At 36.0% G+C, this 22,774-nt stretch overlaps 1 protein-coding gene across 4 annotated transcripts in view; it reads left to right on the top strand.

Annotated features, from left to right (window-relative positions):
• The window catches only part of XPO6 (exportin 6), a 111,145-nt gene that overhangs the window by 13,526 nt on the left and 74,845 nt on the right, over nucleotides 1–22,774 (top strand). For all 4 annotated transcript variants that reach the window (XM_007499473.3, XM_056805510.1, XM_007499472.3 and 1 more), the window contains exons 3-6: nucleotides 6,298–6,410; nucleotides 7,182–7,379; nucleotides 12,306–12,465; nucleotides 16,416–16,493. In XM_007499473.3, the coding sequence (XP_007499535.1) occupies nucleotides 6,298–6,410; nucleotides 7,182–7,379; nucleotides 12,306–12,465; nucleotides 16,416–16,493 (549 nt within the window). The remainder of the gene's footprint in view (nucleotides 1–6,297; nucleotides 6,411–7,181; nucleotides 7,380–12,305; nucleotides 12,466–16,415; nucleotides 16,494–22,774) is intronic.

Below are 22,774 nucleotides of genomic sequence, written 5' to 3'. Positions count from 1 at the left end.
TGGGGCATTTAGTGTGGGGTTGGGGCATGGTGTGGGGCTCAGTTGGTGGGTCTCCAACAGGTTCACCATCACTGGTATAGCCCCTACCCTATTGGGGGAGATAACATGCATACATATAAGAATATAAATAAAAATAAAGTAATATGGGAGAGGGCATTAGGAATTGGGGAGGGGAGAGGAATCAGAGAAGAATTTATATAGAAGGTGGTACTTGAGCTGAATCTTGAAGGAAAAAATATATTTTAAGGGACAAGTGAGATAGAGAGTATATATCAGAAATGTGAGATAGCCAGTGAAAAATTCTGCAGATGAGAGAGAGCTTATTTTTTAAAAAGCCCTTACCTTCCATTTTAGAATTAATATTGTTATTGGTTCTAAGGCAGAAGAGTGGTAAGGGCTAAGCAATGGGGGTTAAGTGACTTGCCTCGGGTCACAGAGCTAGGAAGTGTCTGAGGCCATATTTGAACCTAGGACCTCCCATCTCTAGGCCTGATTCAATCCACTGAGAAACCTAGCTGCCCCCTAGACATAGTTTATTATTTAGAAGGAATAGCAAAGAAAGTCAGTTTGTCTGGTGTGCAAGAAGGGCAGGAATGTTTAATAATGATAGAAAGGTAAATTGTAGCCAAATTATGAAGGGGTTTAAATGATGAATAGAGGAGTTTGTTTTTGATCCTAGAGGTCAGATGGAGCTGCTGGAGGTGATTGAGTAGGATAGTAATATGGTCATTTGGCCTTAGTACTTTGACAGTTGTGTGATGTCTGGAATGGAGAGGAGAGAATTTGGCTTCAGGGAGACCAAATACAGTATTGTAGTACCTCTGATGGGATATAGTGGGAGGGGACCTGAATTAATAGGGTAGGGACCTTGTGAACAGAAAGAAGATGACTGTGAGATGTGAAGAAAGGCAATGAGAATTGGCAACTGATTTTATACCTTAAAAAATTTTTTTTTATTTTAAACATTATTTTATTTGGTCATTTTCAAACGTTATTCATTAGAAACAAAGATGACTTTTTATTTCTCTATCCCTCCCCCCACCCCTCCCATTGGCGATGCCTGATTCCTCTGGGTGTCACATGTGTCGTCAACCCGAGCCCATTTCCTTGCTATTGGTTTCCGCAGTAGGGTGTTCATTCAGTCTCTCCTCGATATATCCCCTTCACCCCTGTAGTCAAGCTGTTGTCCTTCCTCAGTGTTTTTACTCCTACTGTTTGTCCTCTGCTTGTGGGTATTGTTTTTTTCTCCTTGGTCCCTACAGGTTGTTCAGGGACATTGCATTGAGACTAATGGTGAAGTCCATTACGTTTGATTGTACCACAGTGTATCAGTCTCTGTGTACAATGTTTTCTTGGTTCTACTCCTCTCATTCTGCATCACTTCCTGGAGGTCTTTCCAGTCTCCACAGAATTCTTCCACTTTATTATTCCTTTTAGCACAATAGTATTCCATCACCAACATATACCGCAATTTGATTTTATACCTTTTTATAAATATACATATATTCAATGAAAAAAGATTTTCCTTTTGTGACATCTGTTAAAAGTCCCACATTGTGACCTCTTGATCTTGTGTTTTTAACTTGAACAATGCTGTTGTACTTTTGCTTTATTTTTATTGTTTAATCATACCTAATTTCCATGTCTATGACTAGAAATAAAACCCAATTGACATTTCCATATTTCTAGTACAATTCTGAAGACACTAAAGGATGAATTAGATGTTGCAAATGTCTGATTAAGTGGTTAGAAGGAAGGAGGAATGCTTTTTCTAAACTTGAGAAGATTTCAGTTATAAAAATGCTAGTGGATGGGAGATATTAATTCTTTTTGTAATTATTCTTTGTAGCTACCATTTGTTGAATTTACAGACTGGAAATTTCCTTGCTTTCTCTTTAATTAGAATGAATAGAATTTTAGCTCCAAAATAGATTTTAGAAAGTGTCAGTCTTAGGCAAATGTCCTCATTTATGAAGGTAGGACTCAGGGAGAGAGTGAGATTTACTCAGTCATACAACTAGTTAGTAACAGAATTGAATTAGAATCTATACCTTCTGATTTGTAATCCAATATACTTTCAGATTTCTAAAGCATGTGTTTGTCATGTGGGGTCTTTCGATGGCTTTCAGAGAGTCTGTGAACTTGGATGGGAAAAATATTTCTTTCAGTGGGGAATGTAGGCAACAAAACACTCTGAGAAGGGTTTACCAGGATTTACCAGGTTGCCAGAGGGGTTCATGACACACAAAAATTCTCTAACATTTATAGAATTGGTCTCCTATATAAGTATAGGCCACCTTCTTTTGACGTTCTTTTTTTTTAAACCCTTGTCTTCCATCTTAGATTTAATAACGGGTCTTGATTCTAAGGCAGAAGAGTTGTAAGGGCTAGGCTAAGTTACTTAACTGGGGTTAAGTAACTTGCCTAGGGGTCACACAGCTAGGAAGCGATTCCTTGAAACAAATATAAGTGGTCAAACAAACAAATTCCCACATTATCTGTGTCCAAAAGAAATGTCATCTTGCATTCTTTTTTTTTTTAAACCCTTACCTTCCGTCTTGGAGTCAATACCATGTATTGGCTCCAAGGCAGAAGAGTGGTAAGGGTAGGCAATGGGGGTCAAGTGACTTGCCCAGGGTCACACAGCTGGGAAGTGTCTGAGGCCAGATTTGTCATCTTGCATTCTTAAGTCCATCACCTGTCTGTCAGGAGACAAGATAACCTGTTTCATCTTGAGTCCTCTGGAATTGCCACCATGTCTTTGTGCATTCCATTGCATGTACCTAGAATGCTTTCTTCACCTTTAATTTTGTTTTTTGAAATACTGCCCATCTTTCAAAGCCTAGCTCAAATGTCATTTCCTCTATGTAGTATCTTTTTTTTTTCCCTACTCTTTAAATATGTTATTTCTTTTCTCTAGACTCACTATTATACTTGTTTAGAGAGTCAGAAATAATAGGTTAGTCTTAGAATTTTATGTTTGTAGCTCATCTGCTTAGAGACAACATTTGCCATTGTAATATGATTTCCAAGGTTAAAGAGAATGTGTAGGAAAGAGGATTGAAGATAGGATCTTGCAGAATATCTAATTTATAGGAATAGGAACCTCATAAGAGAGGAGCTGAGAGCTAGGAGGAGAACCTAGAGATTGTAATGCTAGGGTAACCAAGATAGGTGTGACAGTTTGTCTTGTATGATGCTGAATAGTTAAGGAATGTGGTGATTGAGAAAAAGCCATTGGATTTATTGTTTAGGAGTTCAAGAGGATGATTGCTAATTCTGGAGAGAGAAGCTTCAGGAGAGTGCCTTTAGGGAATCTTCAAGAGCTAGACTGCCAAAGATTAAGGAAAGAAAATGGAGACATTGAGTATATTTCTCCTTTGATTTTTAGTATTTCCAGTTTAGTTTTTATCTAGGGATATTTGTTCTCTTTCTAGTTTTTTAAGTTGCATGCCCAATCCATTGACCTCTTCCCTCTCTGATTTGTTAATATATGCACTCAGTGATAGCAATTTCCCCCTGAGTATTGCTTTGACTGTATCCCATAAATTTTGATATGTTGTTTCCTCATTGTGAGACACTGAGTATAAAATTACTTTTTCAGCAGGTTTGGGAGTGGAGGAAAGAAATGAGCCTGCCTGGGACCTCATCTAAACAGAGTAGAATTGAAGGGAATTTAACAGTTAAGAAAAATTTATTGATAGTTTTTGTTTTCATGTCTGAATATGCCCTCCCTTTTCTGTTCCTCAGTGACTTGCTCCTTGGGACAAAGATTAAAAATGAAAGAGAAGAAAAAGTATCATCAAAACTAGTCAGTACAAACTCACAAATCAAACTCACAAAGAAATAGTCCTGAATATTGACTTAGTTTTAAAATATAGTGTTATTTATGTGTTATATTTTTATTTTATAAAATGTTTCCCAATTATGTTTTAATCTGGTTCAGTTGTAAGGATAGGGACAGGGTCTTGTAGGTCATATGTTTGATATTTGTTTTACAGTAGTAGTCTCTCACTCCTGCAAAGAAGGGAAAGAATTTTTTTCCAGGGTCAACTTTGGTTACTGTAATTTTACAGTGCTCAGTTTCTTTTTTGATCTATTTACTTTGTTGTCATTATGTGTATTATTTTTCTAATTCTGCTTACTCTGCTTTGTATCAGTTAAATTAGACTTTCCATACTTCTCTGAATTCATGTTCATTATTTTGGAACAGCAATTTCTCTTAAATTCATGTACCTCAATTTCTTTAGTCATTCCTTAATTAATAAACATCTACTGTGTTCATAGTACTTTGTTACCACAAAAAGCTCCATTTAATATTTTTATATGTATGAGACTTTTCCTTAGGGTAAGCCTTGGAGTGTAATCTATGTCAAAGATATTTTAGTCATTCTTTTCAAATAATTCCAAATTTCTCTTTAGAACAGTTATTTATCTAGGGAAAGACTAGTATTCTGTAATTTTTAAAAATTTACTTTTATGTCTTGGATTATAAACCATTATCAAGAGATGTTTAATTTAAAAAATTTTCCCCCCTTTTGGCAGATGTTCTTTATAGTTGAATTGATTTTTTTTTCAGTGCACAACCTTTTCACCTTCATGTAATAAAAATTAACTATTTTATCTTTTATGATTGTTTCTGTCCTCTGTTATGGAATCTTCCCTTATGCATATTTGTGAAAGGTACCTCATCTTACTCTTTTTGTTGTTGTTGTTGTTGTTGGTTTGATCTTTCATATTCTTGTTTATTCATTTTAAACCTATGATGAATAGTGAAAGATATTAGTCTAAATTGGTGATTCCCAGTGCTTTTTGTTCCTCAGTCCCCTTTTAATAATAATAAAAATATATTGTGAACCTTGAGAAAAACTTAATATACTACTTAGAATAGTCTGCACTATTAAAGAATTTTTAACACTAACCCATTTGATCATTGTCTCAAACCCCTAGGGCAGTGATGGTGAACCTTTTAGTGATACTGTACCCCCTTCCCAAGACCCAGTGCCTCGTACTCCCCCCCCCCCATCCCCTGCAAAAAGTGCTCCCATTGGACTACTGGGTGGGTGATGTGAAAAAATGACATCAGGCATGGTGGAGAGGAGGAAGGGAGCAGCTCCACCCCAATCCCCCTACCTTTCTAGTAACAAACTCTTTGGTACATGTGCCATAGGTTTGCTGTCATAGCCCTAGGGCAATTGCTAGTCACTAAATGGGAATAAATGGGAACTAACTGGTCTATATTTGAGCGAAACTGTTTTCTAGTTTTCACAACAGTTATCTAATAAACTCTTTCCCAAGTAATTTATGTTCTTTGGTTTTATTGATTAGTAGGTACTTGTGTCCATTAATTTTTAATTCTTCCTTTTCTAGTCTGTTTTTTTATTTTATTTAACCAGTACCAAATAGTTTTGATGATTACTGCTTGATAGCATAATCTGAAATCCAGAAAGTCTCATGCTTATATTTCATGTCCTTTAGGTTAAAGTGACTGATTAGAAACTCAGTATATGTTGAACATAATCAAACTATGTTAACTCTGAAATACTGTAGCACAACTTCACTACTTTACCTCACTTTCTTTCCTATATCTTCCCCACTTCTCCTTTCACCCCTAGGGGGAAAAAGTTGACCTCTGTTGCTGCTGAATTTGTAAGTTTGTATTAGAGCAATGATTTATTTGAATGGTGAGTGAGGATTTCCAGAAATCCCAGACTTAGACATATGAATCTTACTGATGTAGACAGCATTTTGAATCTTTTAGAAAAGTTGTGGTGGCTTAATCAATGCCCATTTGATTACCTTCATTGAACAAACTACTTGAAAGTATTTCAGAATAAAACAAAACTATAATAAAGTTCCACCATTTCAACCTCCTGTATTTTTATTTCGCCTGAGATTTCCTTTGGATCTTCTTTAATGATTGTAATGTCAGTTATCACAACAGTCTTTTCCTTCTCATCCACTTGTGGTTTTAAGAAGCTATGTGGGTGTCACCAAATCAATACATGGAATTATGTAGCATAGAGAATTCTTGTCCAAGAGTTTGTGCAGAAAAAATTTTTTCAATTTGGTGCAGGGTAAAGATAAAGTGAGTGCTTACCTGTACATAAGCTCTCAGTCAATGCTCTGTAGTCAGGAACCTCTGGCCTGTCTTTTTTGAAGACTATAGGGAGGGCTTGTTTTTTGTTGGGCTTATATGTTGGTGAAACTATATTGGGAAAATTAGGAGAAAAAATAATATTAAAATAGATTTACTGTGTTATGACCATTTCCTTTTTGACATTTAAATTTTTCTAGAGGAGCTTCTGAATAATTTTGCCCAGCAGATTGGAGCCTGGAGATTCTGCCTCTATTTTCTTTCTAGCACACGGAATGACTATGTAATGATGTATAGTTTAACAGTTTTTGAGGTAAGTTTTCAGACAGTTTCATACTCAGAATTATGTGTTTATTTTGCCTTTCATATTATTTCAGTAGCATGTATTTCTTATTGTAGGCCTAGCTTTTGTGAACATGTTTAAGACTTGTTTAAATACCTCTGTTAAGATGCCATTAGTCTTTTCTAGTCAATTCGGAACAGTGAAGACTGAGGGGTAAGTGACTTTGGGTTGCTAAGAGTTTATATGAACATTTAACTTCATCATGCTTGAAAAGCTAATAGTTTTTGGTGTGGTTCTTTCCAGATTTTCATGTAGTTAATGCCACCATTTAAAATTTTAATGTGATTTACAATTTAGGAAAGATAATCAATCTTTTCCACATTTTAAGCAAATCAGGAAGCAGGCAAAAATAAGGACTGTGATTCTGTGGCAAATTTAAATTGTACTTTTCAAATTACTCAGCAGTAGGTAATATGTAGTAAGGTGGTTCAAGGTTTCTTTGCCTTCATGGTGGAAGTATTATTTAATTTTACACTGGAAAAAAGGTATAGGTGAGTAGTTGCTATTTGCACTCTTCATTCCTAATCCAAATGCAGAGCTAAAGATCATTATAATTTAGTTGCTTTGAGAAATGTTCAAAATAAAGTTCTACAACCTTTATCATGAAATCAGATTTTTACCAGTTTGTACAATCTTAAATTTTTTTGGGTATGAAAACTTACATCATTTTGTTTAGTGATGAAAGGCCATTATTTGCGTACATGTTTTGCTAATATAAAGGGTATGCTTTTTGTTTTTTAGAATCTGATCAATAAAATGTGGCTGGGAGTCCCATCCCAGGATAAAATGGAAATCCGTAGCTGCCTGCCCAAGCTCCTTCTAGCTCACCACAAAACCTTACCTTATTTTATCCGAAACAAACTCTGCAAAGTTATTGTTGATATTGGCCGCCAAGATTGGCCTATGTTCTACCATGACTTTTTTACAAATATTTTACAGGTAAGAATATGCCTAAGGAAATCTGGTAAACCATTTCAGGAGTTTTGGGTATCTTATCCTGAGAAGCTTTTACATGAGTTGTTTCCTTCTTAGCTTGTAAAGAAGTTTTAAGATTTAACTATTTTAGGAATATATTTTTGTAAGATTTGTGTATAAGATAGGGTTTTTTTGTTTGTGTGAAAAATTTGTGCACTTGGGGGGGAACTTACAAAAGGGTAATTCTTGTTTATTATTTCTTTTTAAAAATTTTTTATTGAATTTAGAATATTTTTCCATAGTTACATGATCCCTTCCCCCTCCTTTAGCCAACAAGCAATTCTGCTGGGTTTTACATGTATCATTGTTCAATTGTTTTGATAAATAATGAATCTTTTCAATTCACATAGTTGGCAGTGGAAACATTTTGAGGTAAGCATTGTTCTAGGTTGAGCAGACTGCAAAAAATAGGTGAAGAATTTACTGGACTATTGCAGGCAGTATTAGAATCCTTTGGTGACTTCTTTCACTTTCTTTTCTCTTTAGTTCTAAGACAGAAGATTGATAAAGCCTAGTAGGCAATGGAGATTAAGTGCTAGGAAGTGTGCCCTCTTGGTGGCTTCTCTCTTTAAGAATACCCTTATGTCATCAGAGAGTGGCCGGAGTAAATTAAATTGTAAGGTGCCAGGAAAACAGAGAGGACTCAATCAGTAGTTTATGAGTAGCAATAGCCTAGTGCCAGCAGTGTAAGAGGACCTATGGCATTTGTGTTAGGTAGTTTGTTGAGAAATCCATTGAAAAATGGAATGTTGTAAGGGGTAAAATTTAGGATTGGACTGAATATATTTTTAGTTGGTTGCCAGGGATTTGAATTCTAAATTCCAATGAATAATAAATATATGCAACTCAACTGGGAAACAAGCGAAGATAGAGAAGAGGTAGGGTTAAGAGAGGAAAATACCTGGGAGGGATTAGTCAGAAGACAAACTTCCTGATTCTGAAGGGGGATATGAAAAAAAAAGGGGGAAGTGGGGGAAGAAAAGCAAAGACTTACTAAGGGAAGTGCTTTATATTACCTCTTAGACTGTTGGGAAATAGCTGAACAATTATAATATATTTATGTTATGGGATATTATTTGTGCTGTAAGAAATTATAAAAGAATTTCACACAATCCCTGGTAATGTGAAGTGATGAACAGTGAGTGGATTGAACAGAACTGGAAGAATAATTTATACAAAGACAACAGTTTTGTAAGGAAAAACAACTTTGAATGATCAATGCAATAACCAGGCTTGTCTTTCAGGGGTCTATAATAAAACATGTTACCATTTCGTCCCTGGTCATACCCTATACATTCCAGTGATTCCAAGCATCACCCTCTCATTTCTTCCTTATTTCAAATTATTCATATGCCTTCTGCCGTTATTTTTTCCATTATCCCTGTCCCACATGATGAAGTGGCCTTCTTACCCTTTTACTTGCTCAATAGCTCCCACTCCTTCCCCTCTTTCCCCAACATTCTCCATTCTGTCATCCTTCCTTCTGTACTATATTTTCAGTCTCTACCTGTCTGCTGACTGCTTCTCTACTGGCTACAAACATTGTCCATGTTTTCTCCATCCTTGGAAAAACTTGATCATTCCATCTCTGCTTACTATTGTCATTTATTTTTTCTTCCCTTTTTGTCTAAACTCCTTAAAGAGTCAGAAGCCAGACACTATTGCCCTGTCTTCTTTTTGATATTCTCTTCTCTCTAGGTTTTGGGATACTGCTCTCTTGGTTCTTGTCCTTCTTATTAGACCATTCTTATCAGACATTTCTGCCCATTTTTATCTTCCTGTTGTGGGGGAAACACATCCAAATTTGTAGCTGGGTCTTGACCCAAGAATGGGAGACTCAAACTGTTTAATTCAGAAGAAATGAATTTTATTTGAAGAAGAAGTGGTTTATGGTGATATAGTAGCCTAATAGCTGGAGGAACAGTCTGGGAGCTAATTAGGACTGATGGACAAGTCCAAGGGCTAGTAGAGTAGCCTCTTTGGAGCTGATAGTATGGAGTAGCAGCTCGGCCATAGTGGCAACTTCCACTGTAGAGTGGCAGCTTCCACATGCTATGGATGAGAGTTGGCATATTTATTGGGTTCTGGGAGCTTGTCATCTCCCATTCCAAATTCAGGTCGAAGTATATTTTGGGGTTTGTTGTCATAGGGAATAAGGAGCATGCGCAAGATTGGGGGATTCTTCTGGAATGTCCGAGTACTCAGTGCAACCTTGTCATCATTTGTCAATGTGGGAGGCCCTTCTAGAATGAGAATATGGTGTGTGTGTGTAGTTCTACATTGGAGGACCACTTGAGGTAATTAATTATGTCTTACAGTTCTAAGAACATTATGAGTAGTTAATAAAACAGATTAGCCACAAAGCTGATGCCCAGTATAGGATATTGTATATCCAGGACATAGAGTGGGTAATTGTTCAATCTGCAATTCATGCTTGACTGATGCTGAAACTATAGACTTTGCAGTTGATATTTAACCAGTGTTAACTAGTGAGAAATGCAAGATTTCAGAGTATGAGGGTCTTGTTCCTATTATTACCCCTCACTGCCCACTGTCAGCCCACATCACTACTTCTCAGGCTGGATTTTCATCCAGATTTGACCCTCTAACCACAGGTGTCCCTCAAGGTTCTGTTCTGGTCCATTTTCTCCATACTCTTTCATCAGATCTCATAGATTAAATTTCCATCTCTGTGCTGATGTTTTTCAGATATGCCTATATTGTCCCAGCCTCTCTGCTGACTTCCAAACTTAGCATCTCCCAAATCCATTCAGACATCTTGAACTGGATATCCAGCAGATATTTCAAATTCAGCATGTCCAAACCTGAATTCATTTTCTTTTCCCACTGAATTCTCACTATCTCTCATCTTCCATTGCCAGTCTGCCAAAACTTGTTGATTTCACCTTCACAACATAATTGAAATATACCCCCTTCTCTTTGTCACTGTCATCACTCTAGTGCAGGTCCTCATCACCTCACATGTAGTCTATTGAAATTGCCTGCTGGTGGATTGGCCTGCCTCAAGTCTCTCACTCTAATCCATCCTCCATTTAGCCACTAAAGTGATTTGTCTAAAGCTCAGGTGTGACCATATCACTATCCTACTCAATAAACTCCACTGGCACCCTTTTGCTTCCAGGATCAAATATAAAATCCTGTTTAGCATTCAAAGTCCTTTATAACCTAGCTCCCTCGTACCTCTTCAATATTTTCTTTTGCCTTACTCAGTACTATTTATTCTTTGATCCATGACTTTGACCTCCTTGATATTCTAAGAACAAGACATTTCATCTCTTGGCTCTGGGTATTTTTTCTGGATATTTGTCCCCTCATGCCTAGAATGCTGTCTCCTTATTTCTGAATTCCCAACTAAAATCCTATCTTTTACTGGAAGCCTTTTCTAACTCCTCTAAATTCTAGTGCCTTCCCTTTCTTATGTACTTCCTATTTATCCTGTATATAGATTGTTTGCACATTTGTTTGCTTGTTTCCCTCGTTAATGTAAGCTCTTTGAGAACAGGTACTACCTTTTGCTTCTTTTCATATCTTCAGTATTTAGCATTATGCTTGACATATGGTAGGCATTTAATAAATGTTTATTGATTGACTTCTCTTGACAAGAGAGACAACAGGAACCAGGAGTGTATGTATGCATAGTGTACATATACATACATGCATGTATACATATGAATGAAATGAAATTTCAAATGAGAATTTAATGAAATGCTTGTTGACTTGACATTGAAAAAAATTTCAAAAAATTTTTTTCAAGTTCCTTTAACTGATCTCATAAAGTAACCTGAATAATATATTATCCCTATACCATCCTTATTGCTCTTCTCTAGATGCTCTCCAGCTTATAAGTGGTTTTCCTAAAGTGTAGTCCTCCATATTGAACATACTATATTTTAAATGTAGTCTGTACTTTAAATGTAGTAGGGCAAAATACCATGGGACCATGCTTTCCTGGTTGTGGATAGTCTTCTCATTGTAGCCTAAGATTACAGAAGCTGTTTTGATTTTTTTAGCATCTTATTAGATGAGCTACATCTTGAGTATGTCACCCATATTGTACCTGTCAAGTTGATATTTTGAGCCCAATTGTAAGACTTTACCTTCATCCCTATAAAATTCCATCTTTTTTTTTTAATTTTTAAATTTAAAATCCTTACCTTCCATTTTAGAATCAATACTATGTATTGGTTCCAAGGCAGAAGAGTGGTGAGGGCTAGGCAATGGGGGTTAAGTGACTTGCTCAGGGTCATATAGCTAGGAAGTGTCTGAACTCAGGACTTCCCATTTCTAAACCTGGCTCTCAATCCACTGAGCCACCCAGCTATCCCCATTAAATTCCATCTTAATAGAGTTGACCTACTGTCTGAGATATTTTTAAATCTTCATTTTGTCAGCCAATGGGTTAGTTTTTCTCTCCAGCTTGTGTTATCTGTAGATTTAATGTATTATGATGACTCCTATAGGGCTCTAAATGAAAAAGGGAGTTATAGGAGTTCCTCAACACTTTATTCCATCAGTATTGTGAAGTGAAAATCCATGGTCTGAATGCTCTACTTCAATAATGAGGACTCTTTAAAACCTGTACCCGAAGGAAAATTCTTTTATAGCTTTTTAAGAGTAAGTTATTTCAGCTCCGAATTTAAGGATTTTTGTATTTAAAATGAGGTAAATTTTAGTGTGTTTTGAAAAGTTAGTGCTACCCAGATGTAAGATTATGTTTCATGTGTGTATAACTTTTCAGATTAAACTCATGTGAAATTGAGTTTCACTTTGTTTCAATAATCTATTTTGTCAAAATTAATTTCTATCTATAGAATTCTTACTAGCCTTTATGAGTTTTCTTCAACGCTTGTTTGTATTTTGTACTTTCAGTTGATACAGTCTCCTTTAACAACTCCCCTTGGACTGATCATGTTGAAAACAACTTCAGAAGAGTTAGCATGCCCCCGTGAAGACCTTAGTGTGGCTCGTAAAGAGGAGTTGAGGAAGCTGCTATTGGACCAGGTACAAACTGTACTTGGATTACTTACAGGTGAGTGTGATCACACTTTTGAAAAAAGTGTCCATGCTGTGGTGCATCAGAGGAAGCACTGAGAATTATAAACCAGTTAACATTTTCTTAAAGTCAAATCCTTTGGTTGGTACAGTTTGTTGTCAGTTCAGCTGTTCAACATTTTCTAGTTTCAAAAAAAAAATATGTATATATATGCTTTTAACTTGAATTTTGAATATATAAAAATATTTGACTGAACAGGAGTTTGTTGAAGCATATGGTTGTGGTGTAGTAGAAAGGAAGCTAGACAAATATAGGAAAGGACATTAGATTATAGAAAAACAAAGGAAGGTCATCTCCCTCATTTTATGGAAGAGTAGTCATTTGAGTTTAGCTTTCAAGGATAATTATTATTCAGTAGGCAGTAAGTAAAGGAGTGAGGTAGAATATTTTAAACATATGAAACAGAGAGAACTCAGGGAAAGCTTTGGATTTCCAGAGTAATCTGTGTTAGTTAGATTATTCACTATATGAAAAAGTAAGTGATAGGATAGAAGGCTGGAAAGTTAGAGAGAAATTTGCTCCTGTAGGGCCTGGAAGGCAATGTGGAGTTTGAGTGTTAGTAGTAGTCAGGGAGCTTTAGGAGGCTTGTGAGCAGAGAGGGCGAATATGATCTAGATGTGCATGAGGAGCACAAATAAACTTTTGAGGTCCTTTCTAGCTCTTGGATTCTGTCACTGCTGAAGGAAGCTTTAGGATTTCTGTAGACCCTGGAAAGGGGGAATGGGACAAAACATGTGTGAGGTAGCAGTGAAAATAACCAAGGCCAGATTGTTAATTGAGTTTCTCAAGGTTATAATAAGCAGTTGAGTTAAGATTTGAACTTCTGATTTCCCAAATCACTGCTATGTAATCCTCATGCTTTAATAATGTTTACCTTTATCTCCTTCATTGGCTTGCAGAAGATTCTATGCAGAGTATTTGCTTAATAAATATAAATATGTTATTTTAGCCCCATCAGCTTCTTTCTATGTACTGTTGTAGTGAAAATATCACCTTTGAAGGTTGTTATAATATTAAAACTACGGCCACCAAGGAATTTACTTAGGAAATTCCTAAAATGAAACACTCAAGTCAGAATGGAATTTATGGTGGTTTTATCACAATGGGAATAAGAAAAGGGAGAGGGAGAGAAGGAGAGAGGAGAAAAGGGAAAGGGGTTACTCAACCTCTGGTCAGAAGGAGATTAGGCCCAAAGGGCCAAGGTAGAGAAGGAATCAGTCTTGACTCATGTGACTGATCTGAAGGTAAGCTGTCTGCAGACCTCCAACCTGCTCAAGCTCCTAGCACGAACTGGCATCTAACCCTGACCACAGGAAGTCATTGAATTCCAGAGCCGTTCCCTACTCACTTCCTGTGCCTCACAAGTGCCAATGGTGGCTCAAGCTTGGCTTAGGACAGCCCAGGTGGGCAGTTAGTTATTTCTGATGTGTCATTCACTAGCACATGCCCGTGTAGTGTGGGTGTGCACAATTTTGGGTGCTAGACCAAGCAAGATGGAGATTTTTAAAATTCACAGTACCTTGGGTATTACAATTTAGCATCGATTAAAAACTTGATATCATTTCTTCTTCCTTATATCCAGTCCTGATTTCATTCCTCCCATATCTCTTCCCTTTATTTTTACCTCCCTTTCTTATTTTCTTGCTGTCTGCTAATTTCCTTTGAGTCTCACCTATTCTAAAACTTTATCCTGACAGTTATTTTCTCTAGTCGTTGTTCTTTGTATTTTTCCCTCCTTTATCTTTTTTTACATCTTTACCATCCAATCACTTTTCAACCTTTTCTAGTCTTGCTTCAGACTTTACCACTGTACTAAAAATGTTCTCTACAAGCTTTCTGGTGGCTTTCAGTAGTTTTTTTCCTCTTAGATTTTTCTGCAGTATTTGGTGCAGTTGATCATTACTTTTTCCAGAATAATCTCTTTTTCGTTAGCTGCTATGACATTTTTCTTTTCTGGTCCTCTTACCTGTCTGACAATTTCTTCATAGCTTCCATTGTCTTCCCAAATGCTAAATATGAATTTACATTCTGTCTTTTGATTTTCTTCTTTCTGTATATGCTCTTCCTTGGAGATAATCATCCACTTTCTTGATTTCAATTATTAACTCTGCAAATAACCCCAATATAGTATGTACATAAAGATTCAACCTCAACCTCTATCTGGGTGTCCCATTGGTAGCATTTCAAAATACTTGTTGTCTGAAACTGACCTCATCACCTTCCTCCCCAAACTGTCCCTTCCAGTTATCAATTATCACCATCCTTTCAGTCACCTAGGCCCTAGACCTTGGAGACTTCTTTTATTCTCTTTTTACCTTTTGCATCTAGGCAGAATAGCCATGTTTTTTTGAGTCTCCATAATTTTTTTTTAACCCTTATCTTCTAAGAATCCATACTAAGTATCAGATCCAAGGCAAAAGAATGATAAGGGGTTAAGTGACTTGCCCAGGATCACATAGCCAGGAAATAGCTGAGGCCACATTTAAACCCAGGACCCTCTGGGTCTCCTGATCTGGCTCTCAATCCCCTGAGCTACCTAGCTGTCCCCATAATCTAAATGATCTAAAAGTCATTGTGATAAACAGTTAAACATTGAATTTGGATTCAGAGGACCTGGGTTCAAAAGAGGACTCTGCTAATCTTTAAAATGAGGATGGGTCAGAAATCTTCCTATTTCTAAATCTAAGATCTCATGGTTTCTTTTTCTTCAGCTTGGTTACCACCCTTGTTTCAAATTTATCACTTCTAACTTAGCCTACTGTAATTGCCTCTTAACTAGAAGTCTGGTAAGATTAGATTCCCTCTTCTCTAGTTTATCCTTTAATGCAGTTGCCAAAATATCTTTCATATTGATAGGTCTGACCATTGATTTCACTTTTCTGCTCAGAAACTTTTAGTAGCTCACTATTGCCTATAGGATATTATAGAAGTTTCTGCTTACATTCACATTTAAGGACTTTTATAATCTAGCTTTAGCCTACCTTTCCAGCCTTATGTCATATTATCCCTTTCATGCACACTTCAACTCTAAGTCAAACTACAGTACTAGCTATTTTTCAGTCTTTTTCTGTCCTTTACCCCAGTTCTGTGCACTCATGCATTTAATTCTTTACTCTTTCCTCATCTCTGCCCATTGAAATCTTTCAAGGCTTAGCTGTGGTATAGCTCTTCCCTGGTTTCCCCCCTTCCTCCAAGTAATACTCCCGCCCCCCCCCCCCCCCCCGATTTTCCTTTAGTGTCCTTCTTTCTTTTCTTTATTATGTTTTATCTTATGTATGTCCTGTGTTCCTGTGCCACCTTCTTTCTGTCCTTCCCTTCAGCACCTACTAGAATATTCATTCTTCAAGGACAGAGCTTGTTAGTCTTTTCATCTTTGTTTCCCTAGGTCTAGCACAGCACCTTGATTTATTTTAGGTGTGCAAATGTTGAGTGTCTGAGGATTGTTGGCTGATTAAACTCTTTCATTATGTAACCTTAAATGGCTCACAGTTGTCTGCTGCTAAATCAAGTCTTATGATCATAGGATTGGAGAATTTGAATTCTAAGGCGTCTTTCAATTCTAAATCTAGGATCCTCTGAATACTTAATTTATTTCATTATGTACTAATAGTATTATTTCATGTGTGTTAGTGAGTCTTCAGTGAGATTTTAAATTTCTTGAGGGGACGTAGTCTTGTCTCACAGTTTTGTAGTCCCCCTCTCATCACAAGTTAATTGATTGAAATTATTGACAAAATGATACTCCCACTACCCCATTGCATTTTTTTGTGGTTGGTGTCCCTAGATCTAGTTTATGAGCTCCTTGAGGGCAGTCAGGGTCTGTCTTTTGACTCTTTTTGTATTTCTAGGATTTAGCACAGTGCCCAGCACATAGTGGGTACTTAAAACTGTTGATTGATTACTAAACTGTATCCCTCTCTTTGCAGGTATTTTGGAGACCATTTGGGACAAGCACAGTGTTACTGCTGCCACTCCACCACCATCCCCGACTTCAGGAGAAAGTGGTATGATCTTTAATATCATGACATTCTTTTGTTGTAAATTTATTGTCTTGGAGAGCAGTATCTTAGCCAGATCAGTCAAGATCATAACTTCCTTGACTTGTTTTCTTTTTTGCATGTGTCTTAACTCCTTATAAGGAGCTACAATAGAAATATATAGAACCATCAATTTAGAGCCATAATACTCTGTAGAAATTTTGTAGTCCAGTTTATTTTATAAATGGGGAAACTTGTTCCAGGGCATACAGATAGTCACTGGTAGAGCTGAGATTCAAGTTCAGATTTTCTGCTTCCCAAAACTTCAGCAAAAACTTTATTTCCTCCTATTACATCCTAATATTCCCATTATTACATCTAAAAATGTCTCCTCTTCCATTTTTGTTTTTGATAATAGAATTCATTTAATTCTGAATTTTTAGCCCTGGTGGTCGTGATACCTCTAGACTTATGCTTTCCTTTATCAATCTTGCCATACTGTCTTTCCTCTGCTGAAGCTAGTAAGTTGTGAGATTGACAAATCAGTTTTGTATCTTTACACTGAAACTGCTAAATGGTAGCTGCCTAAGAAATTGACCTTTTAATGTGCACTGTACTTTCTGTCCTTCTGTTAGCTCAGAGAAAGACCTGCAGATAGTCAAAGCAGATTGGGACATTGTGAGGAGTGTCACCTATTTTGTTTTTACTTCTCATACCAGTTTTGGGTTGCATATAATTTGAATAAAAACCTGTGCCTTTGTAGAAATGGTTAATATTCTGTGAAGTTTGACTGACCCTTCAAAATTATACTTATTTCACAAGTAAAGCGACCATTTTTAAGAATAGGTAGAAAGAAGAAATTCTGTGTCTGAGCATTTCTTGTATTTACACTAAGTGGTCATAAAAAGCTTTTCAAGTAGAGTAGTACTTCCTGTGAATTGGCACATATTTCTTCCTTTATGATAGAACTTGATATGTTTTATTAGAATTATTTTTTCATTTTTCTCCATAAGAAAAAGACCTTGTTAAAATAAGACAACTTGATCTCAAATTGTTCAAATTGGCCTTGCATCTGAAAGATGAAGTTTTGAGAACCTTATAATAAAAAAAAAGTATAACAAAGTTTTTGAAGATTGCTTCTAGTGTAGTTATTTATTTGCTCTTAACTCAGTTTATCAAAGTTCCATTACATTGAAAAGCAGTTCACTTTAGAGAGATTTTGTTAAGGTATTGCAGGAAAATTAGTTCTACAGTTAGTAATACTAATGAGCTTTTTATTTTGGGATATTTTTATTTTAGGATATTTTTATTTTAGGATATTTTAGGATATTTTAATATAGTTTAAAAAAGATTCACAAGATTATTTGATAGAAGAAAAAAATAAAAGAAACATGGGTTTTAAAATCAACAATTTTGGTTTCTTTTATTTTTTTCTTCTATCAAATAATCTTGTGAATCTTTTTTAAACTATATTAAAATATCTATCCTAAAATAAAAAGCTCATTAGTATTACTAACTGTAGAACTAATTTTCCTGCAATACCTTAACAAAATCTCTCTAAAGTGAACTGCATTTAGAAATGCTCTTAAATTCTTTTTGTAGTTTGCAAAAGGAAATATTTTTAGTAGTGTGGCCTGGCTTTCAAATTAGATTTATCTTTTGGTGCATTAATGCAGACGTGTCATTAACATTGATTCTAACAATTAACTTGACTAAATTTTTTTTTAAATGGAAAAACTATGTACTAGTCTTCTTTTAGTGGTATATGCTCATTACTAAGTAGTTATGTTTAAAGAAACCCATAATCCTTGTAGCATGTGACAAAATTTTAATTTGTTACCACTTGAATTTTATGATTGTTTGATATATTAAGTGTAAGTATGCAAGTAGATATTTTTATATACAGACAAAATTAAGTCATAACAGAAAATAGATGTTTTTTCTACTTAAAATTTGTTTCGAATCTTGAATTTAGTGCAGTATAGTTTGAGGAACTGGTCTAAATAACAGGCCAAAGGAGTTATGTAATCCCATGTTCTCTTCCTCCTTTTAAAAAAGAGAAAACAAAAACTCACTCTGCAGCATTTCCCAAAAGTAAGCTTTTCAAATGAGGTCATTAGACCTTGCTTCATCATTTGATCACAATGCTGATGACTTAACATTTCTCTTTAAAAATATGCTTAACTAGTTGCACATTTTTTTGGTCTGTCAAAATACTAAGTTAAATTATGTAACTTGGAGAAGATTGAGTTTTTCTCCTACCATAGATCCAATTATAAAGGATAGTATGTGTTATTTTCTTTCTAAGACTAAGGAAATTGATGTTCTGAGAAGTACTTGTCATTTGTAGAAATAAACTGAATTTTACTTAAAAGAAACCTACCAAATGTAAGAGCTTGGCTCTATTTAGATTCTGGTTTAGTTTGTAGCTATGTCAATTTTGGCTTGTGGATGCACTTTATCTAATTTCTAGTGTACATTTTTTTTTAGACTCTTACCTTCCATCTTAGAATCAATACTGTGTATTGACTTTAAGGTAGAAGTTTGGTAAGGGGTAGGCAGTGGGGGTTAAGTGACTTGAGAAGGGTCATATAATTAGGAAGTTTCTGAGGTCAGATTTGAATTGAGGACCTCCCATCTCTAAACTTGGCTCTTGATCCACTGAGCCACCTAGTTACCTCTTTATATTCTTTTTAAAATAGTAATTTTTCTGATTTTAAGTATAGAACAGAGCATGAAAGCTGACCTGTGGAGCTGAAGGATAAGCCCTAGCTAGCCATTGATAAAGCTGGCTATAGTAAAAGCAGGATGTAATAGGAGGAATATTTTTATTGGCTAAGCCATAGGAGAATTCCTTAATTTTTTTCTTGTCAGAGTCTTTCTCTGATGCTCATCATAGCAAATGAAAACAGAGCCTCTAATCTTTTTAGATGAGATTTCAGGTTCAAAAGAATGAACACTGAGATATTTTTGAAAGAACAAAAATGAAAAGATGAGTTCCTCCTGCTGGAAACTTTACTATAATAGATACCGGATCAGGATTCATAACCATTGTACTTTTCCTTTCCATTTCCTCCCTTCAAATGACGGAGGAATTTTATGACACCTAAAGTGTCTTTCCTTTTTCCTGATTTGCTTCCTTTTGTTGTAGTCATCTATGACATTTGCTTCCTGCTGTAGGATAGATTTCTCCCTTCCTCTTTTTTTTTTAAAATATTATTTTATTTAGTCGTTTTCATACATTATTCACTGGAAACAAAGATCGTTTTCTTTTCCTCCCCTCCCCACCCCCCCCCCCCCCCCCCGCCTTTCCCTCTCCCATAGCCGACGCATGATTCCACTGGTTATCACATGTGTTCTTGACTTGAACCCATTTCCCTGTTGTTGGAGTTTGCATTATAGTGTTCATTTAGAGTCTCTCCTCAGTCTTATCTCCTCCAACCCTGTAGTCAAGCAGTTGCTTTTCAGCGGTGTTTTTACTCCCACAGTTTATCCTCTGCTTGTGGGTAGTATTTTTTTTTAGATCCCTGCAGATTGTTCAGGGAAATTGCATTGATACTAATGGCGAAGTCCATCACCTTCGATTGTACCACAATGTATCAGTCTCTGTGTACAATGTTCTCCTGGTTCTGCTCCTTTAGCTCTGCATCACTTCCTGGAGGTTGTTCCAGTCTCCATGGAATTCCTCCACTTTATTATTCCTTTGAGCACAATAGTATTCCATCACCAACATATACCACAATTTGTTCAGCCATTCCCCAATTGTCTCCCTTCCTCTTGATGACACTATTTATTTAAAAACTTTAAGATATACTTTTTCACAGGTTCAAACCTGTATATCTCTCTGCTAGTAAAGAGATTCTCTATGTTGATAGTCATTATGAGTCATCATGACTGACAGTCATTACCTAGTAAACCTTTTGATGGTACAACTTCTCTGAACTTAGCTAGGATAATTCTAGCTAAGACAATAGATACATATCCAATTATAGACTCTGGTCTTGAATCTTTTCTTGGCTGGGGAGACAAGGTCAGAGTGTGAGCCCTTTTGGCATAGCCCTCCAGAACCTAGATTTATTTCTCTTCTACTCTGAGTCAGAAGACTAGGATTTAAATGGAGGTTAATGTTTATCATTTTTATATATTTGTTTACTATCTCCTCTGAGAAGCTACCTAAAAAGTAGTAGCATTAAAAAAATTTTTTTTTAATCTATGCCTTCTGCCGTTGGATTAATACTATGTATTGGTTTTAAGGCAGAAGAGTGGTAAGGGCTAGGCAATGGGAGTTAAGTGACTTGCCCAGGGTTACCTAGCTAGGAAGTGTCTGAGACCAGATTTGAACCTAAGACCTTTCTTCTCTAGGTCTGGCTCTCAATCCACTGAGCTACCAGCTGCCCCCTTCAATTTTTTAAAAATTTCAAACTTAGACACCAAATAAAGTTGGTATTTTATAAACATCGAACAGAAAGAAGACTCTATATGAATTTGTAAATCTCTTATGTACTAGTACTACTTGCTTTTCTTTTAAAATATGTAACAAATTTGACATGTAACTTTCAGAGCTGTCATACATGTCTGATTTTTTTATCTGTCCTTTTCTTGGCATTAAAATTTTTTTGTTAAATTTTTTTCAATATTTTTGCAATAAAAATTATTCTGGCTTGCTTCATTTCACTCTGTATCAGATCATACAAATCTTTTTTTCACAAAATATCATATCATTTTTTACCACACAATTGTTTTCCATTATGTTTATATGTAGGGGTTAAAATTAAGGTTGGACTAAATATAAGAGAATGTGGTCGCCTAAATTAATATATTTCAAGTCAAATGACTTTTTAGCAGCTTTATTTATAAAATAGAGGGAAAGAATAAAGCAGAAAAATGAGAAAGAGGGTAGAGAAGATATCTCTCCTATCATGCTAGATAAGTACTTTGGCCTGGTTTGAACCAGACAGGGCTTGTTAACCCTTGACTGGAGGACTGTTTAGCTGGAAGAGCCAGTGGTGAATAACCATGTGGCCTCCTCCGGCAGTTAATCTCTCTAGAAGCTAGGAAAGAAGTTAGGCTTTTCACCCACCCACGTGGTAGTCCGAAGGGGAAAATCTAAGAGCTGTCTTACTAAATGCAGTTCAAGTGCCAGAGTCCCAGCTCCTCCGTGATCCAGTTTTAGGACAAAGAAAAGTGGTCATAGGAAGTTTTCGCCACTTTTAAAGACCCTTCTTTGCGTCATTTCCTGTGCCTTCCCCCATTTTACAGGGACCAATAGTAGTCTATAACTTTGCTTAGGACTGCCCAAGGGATGGTCCTTTCCCTCTGTTTTGTTTCTGAGTTGTCACCCACTTTAGCATGTGGGTTGCGGACCTCCCCCACTTAGGCATTAATTAGGATGTATACACTTCTGGTGATTAAATTTAAAAGTAGGTGAGGGGAGAGTTAATCACATCTTCACATATATAACAATTTGTTTAGTTATCCTCCAGTGCAGAGCATCTCCTTAGTTTCCAGTTCTTTGCCACCACAAAAAGAGCTGCTGTAGTTGTTTTTGTATATTTGGGTCTTTCCCCTCTTTAACTGCATTTATTTTTGTTTGTGTAACATCTTTTATGTAATCAAAACATATTTTTATCTTTTGTGATTCTCCCTCTTAGTTTTAGTCATAAACTCTTTTGTCCATAAATTTTTAATGTAATTTTTTCCTTGCTCATCTAATTTATTTATGATGCTAGCTTTTCCTTGTGAATCATTGATTTGGAACTTACCATGAATAGTAGTAGTTCCTTGATAGGTTTGGGAGAAACAGACCAATTTATGTGTTCAGAAGCTGTTGTGCCCTTTTGGAGGAGCTTTCTCTCCATAAGGACTTGATTTATGGCTATTTTTTGCTATTCACAACAAAATAATTGTCATGTTTATTGAGGGTTTCCTTTTAGGCAGTCAACTTTTCTTTGCCTGTCTGCTGTTTTTGGTAGTCATCTACCCTATCACTTGTTTTCTTATGTCTCTATGCTCCCTCACATGCTTTTCATCTTTGCATCCTACCATATTGAGGAACACAAAGGAATGATATTGAAAGTGAAACCAGCTTAACTTTGCAAAAGTTGCATGCTGTAATCATTTTTTTTATTTGGGAATAGTTATTTTATTTTTAAAACCCTTATCTTTTGTTTAAGAATTGATACTATGTATCAGTTCCAAGGCAGAAGAGTGGTAAGGGGTAAGCAATTGGGGTTAAGTGACTTGCCCAGGATCACATAGCTAGGAGATGTCTGAGGCCTAATTTGAACCTAGGACTTCTTGTTTCCAGG

The sequence above is a fragment of the Monodelphis domestica genome, chromosome 7, assembly GCF_027887165.1.
Source record: "Monodelphis domestica isolate mMonDom1 chromosome 7, mMonDom1.pri, whole genome shotgun sequence".
NCBI classification, from domain to species: Eukaryota; Metazoa; Chordata; class Mammalia; order Didelphimorphia; family Didelphidae; genus Monodelphis; species Monodelphis domestica.
The sequence above is the reverse complement of the archived record's forward strand: the minus strand, read 5'-3'. Positions and strand labels throughout refer to the sequence as shown.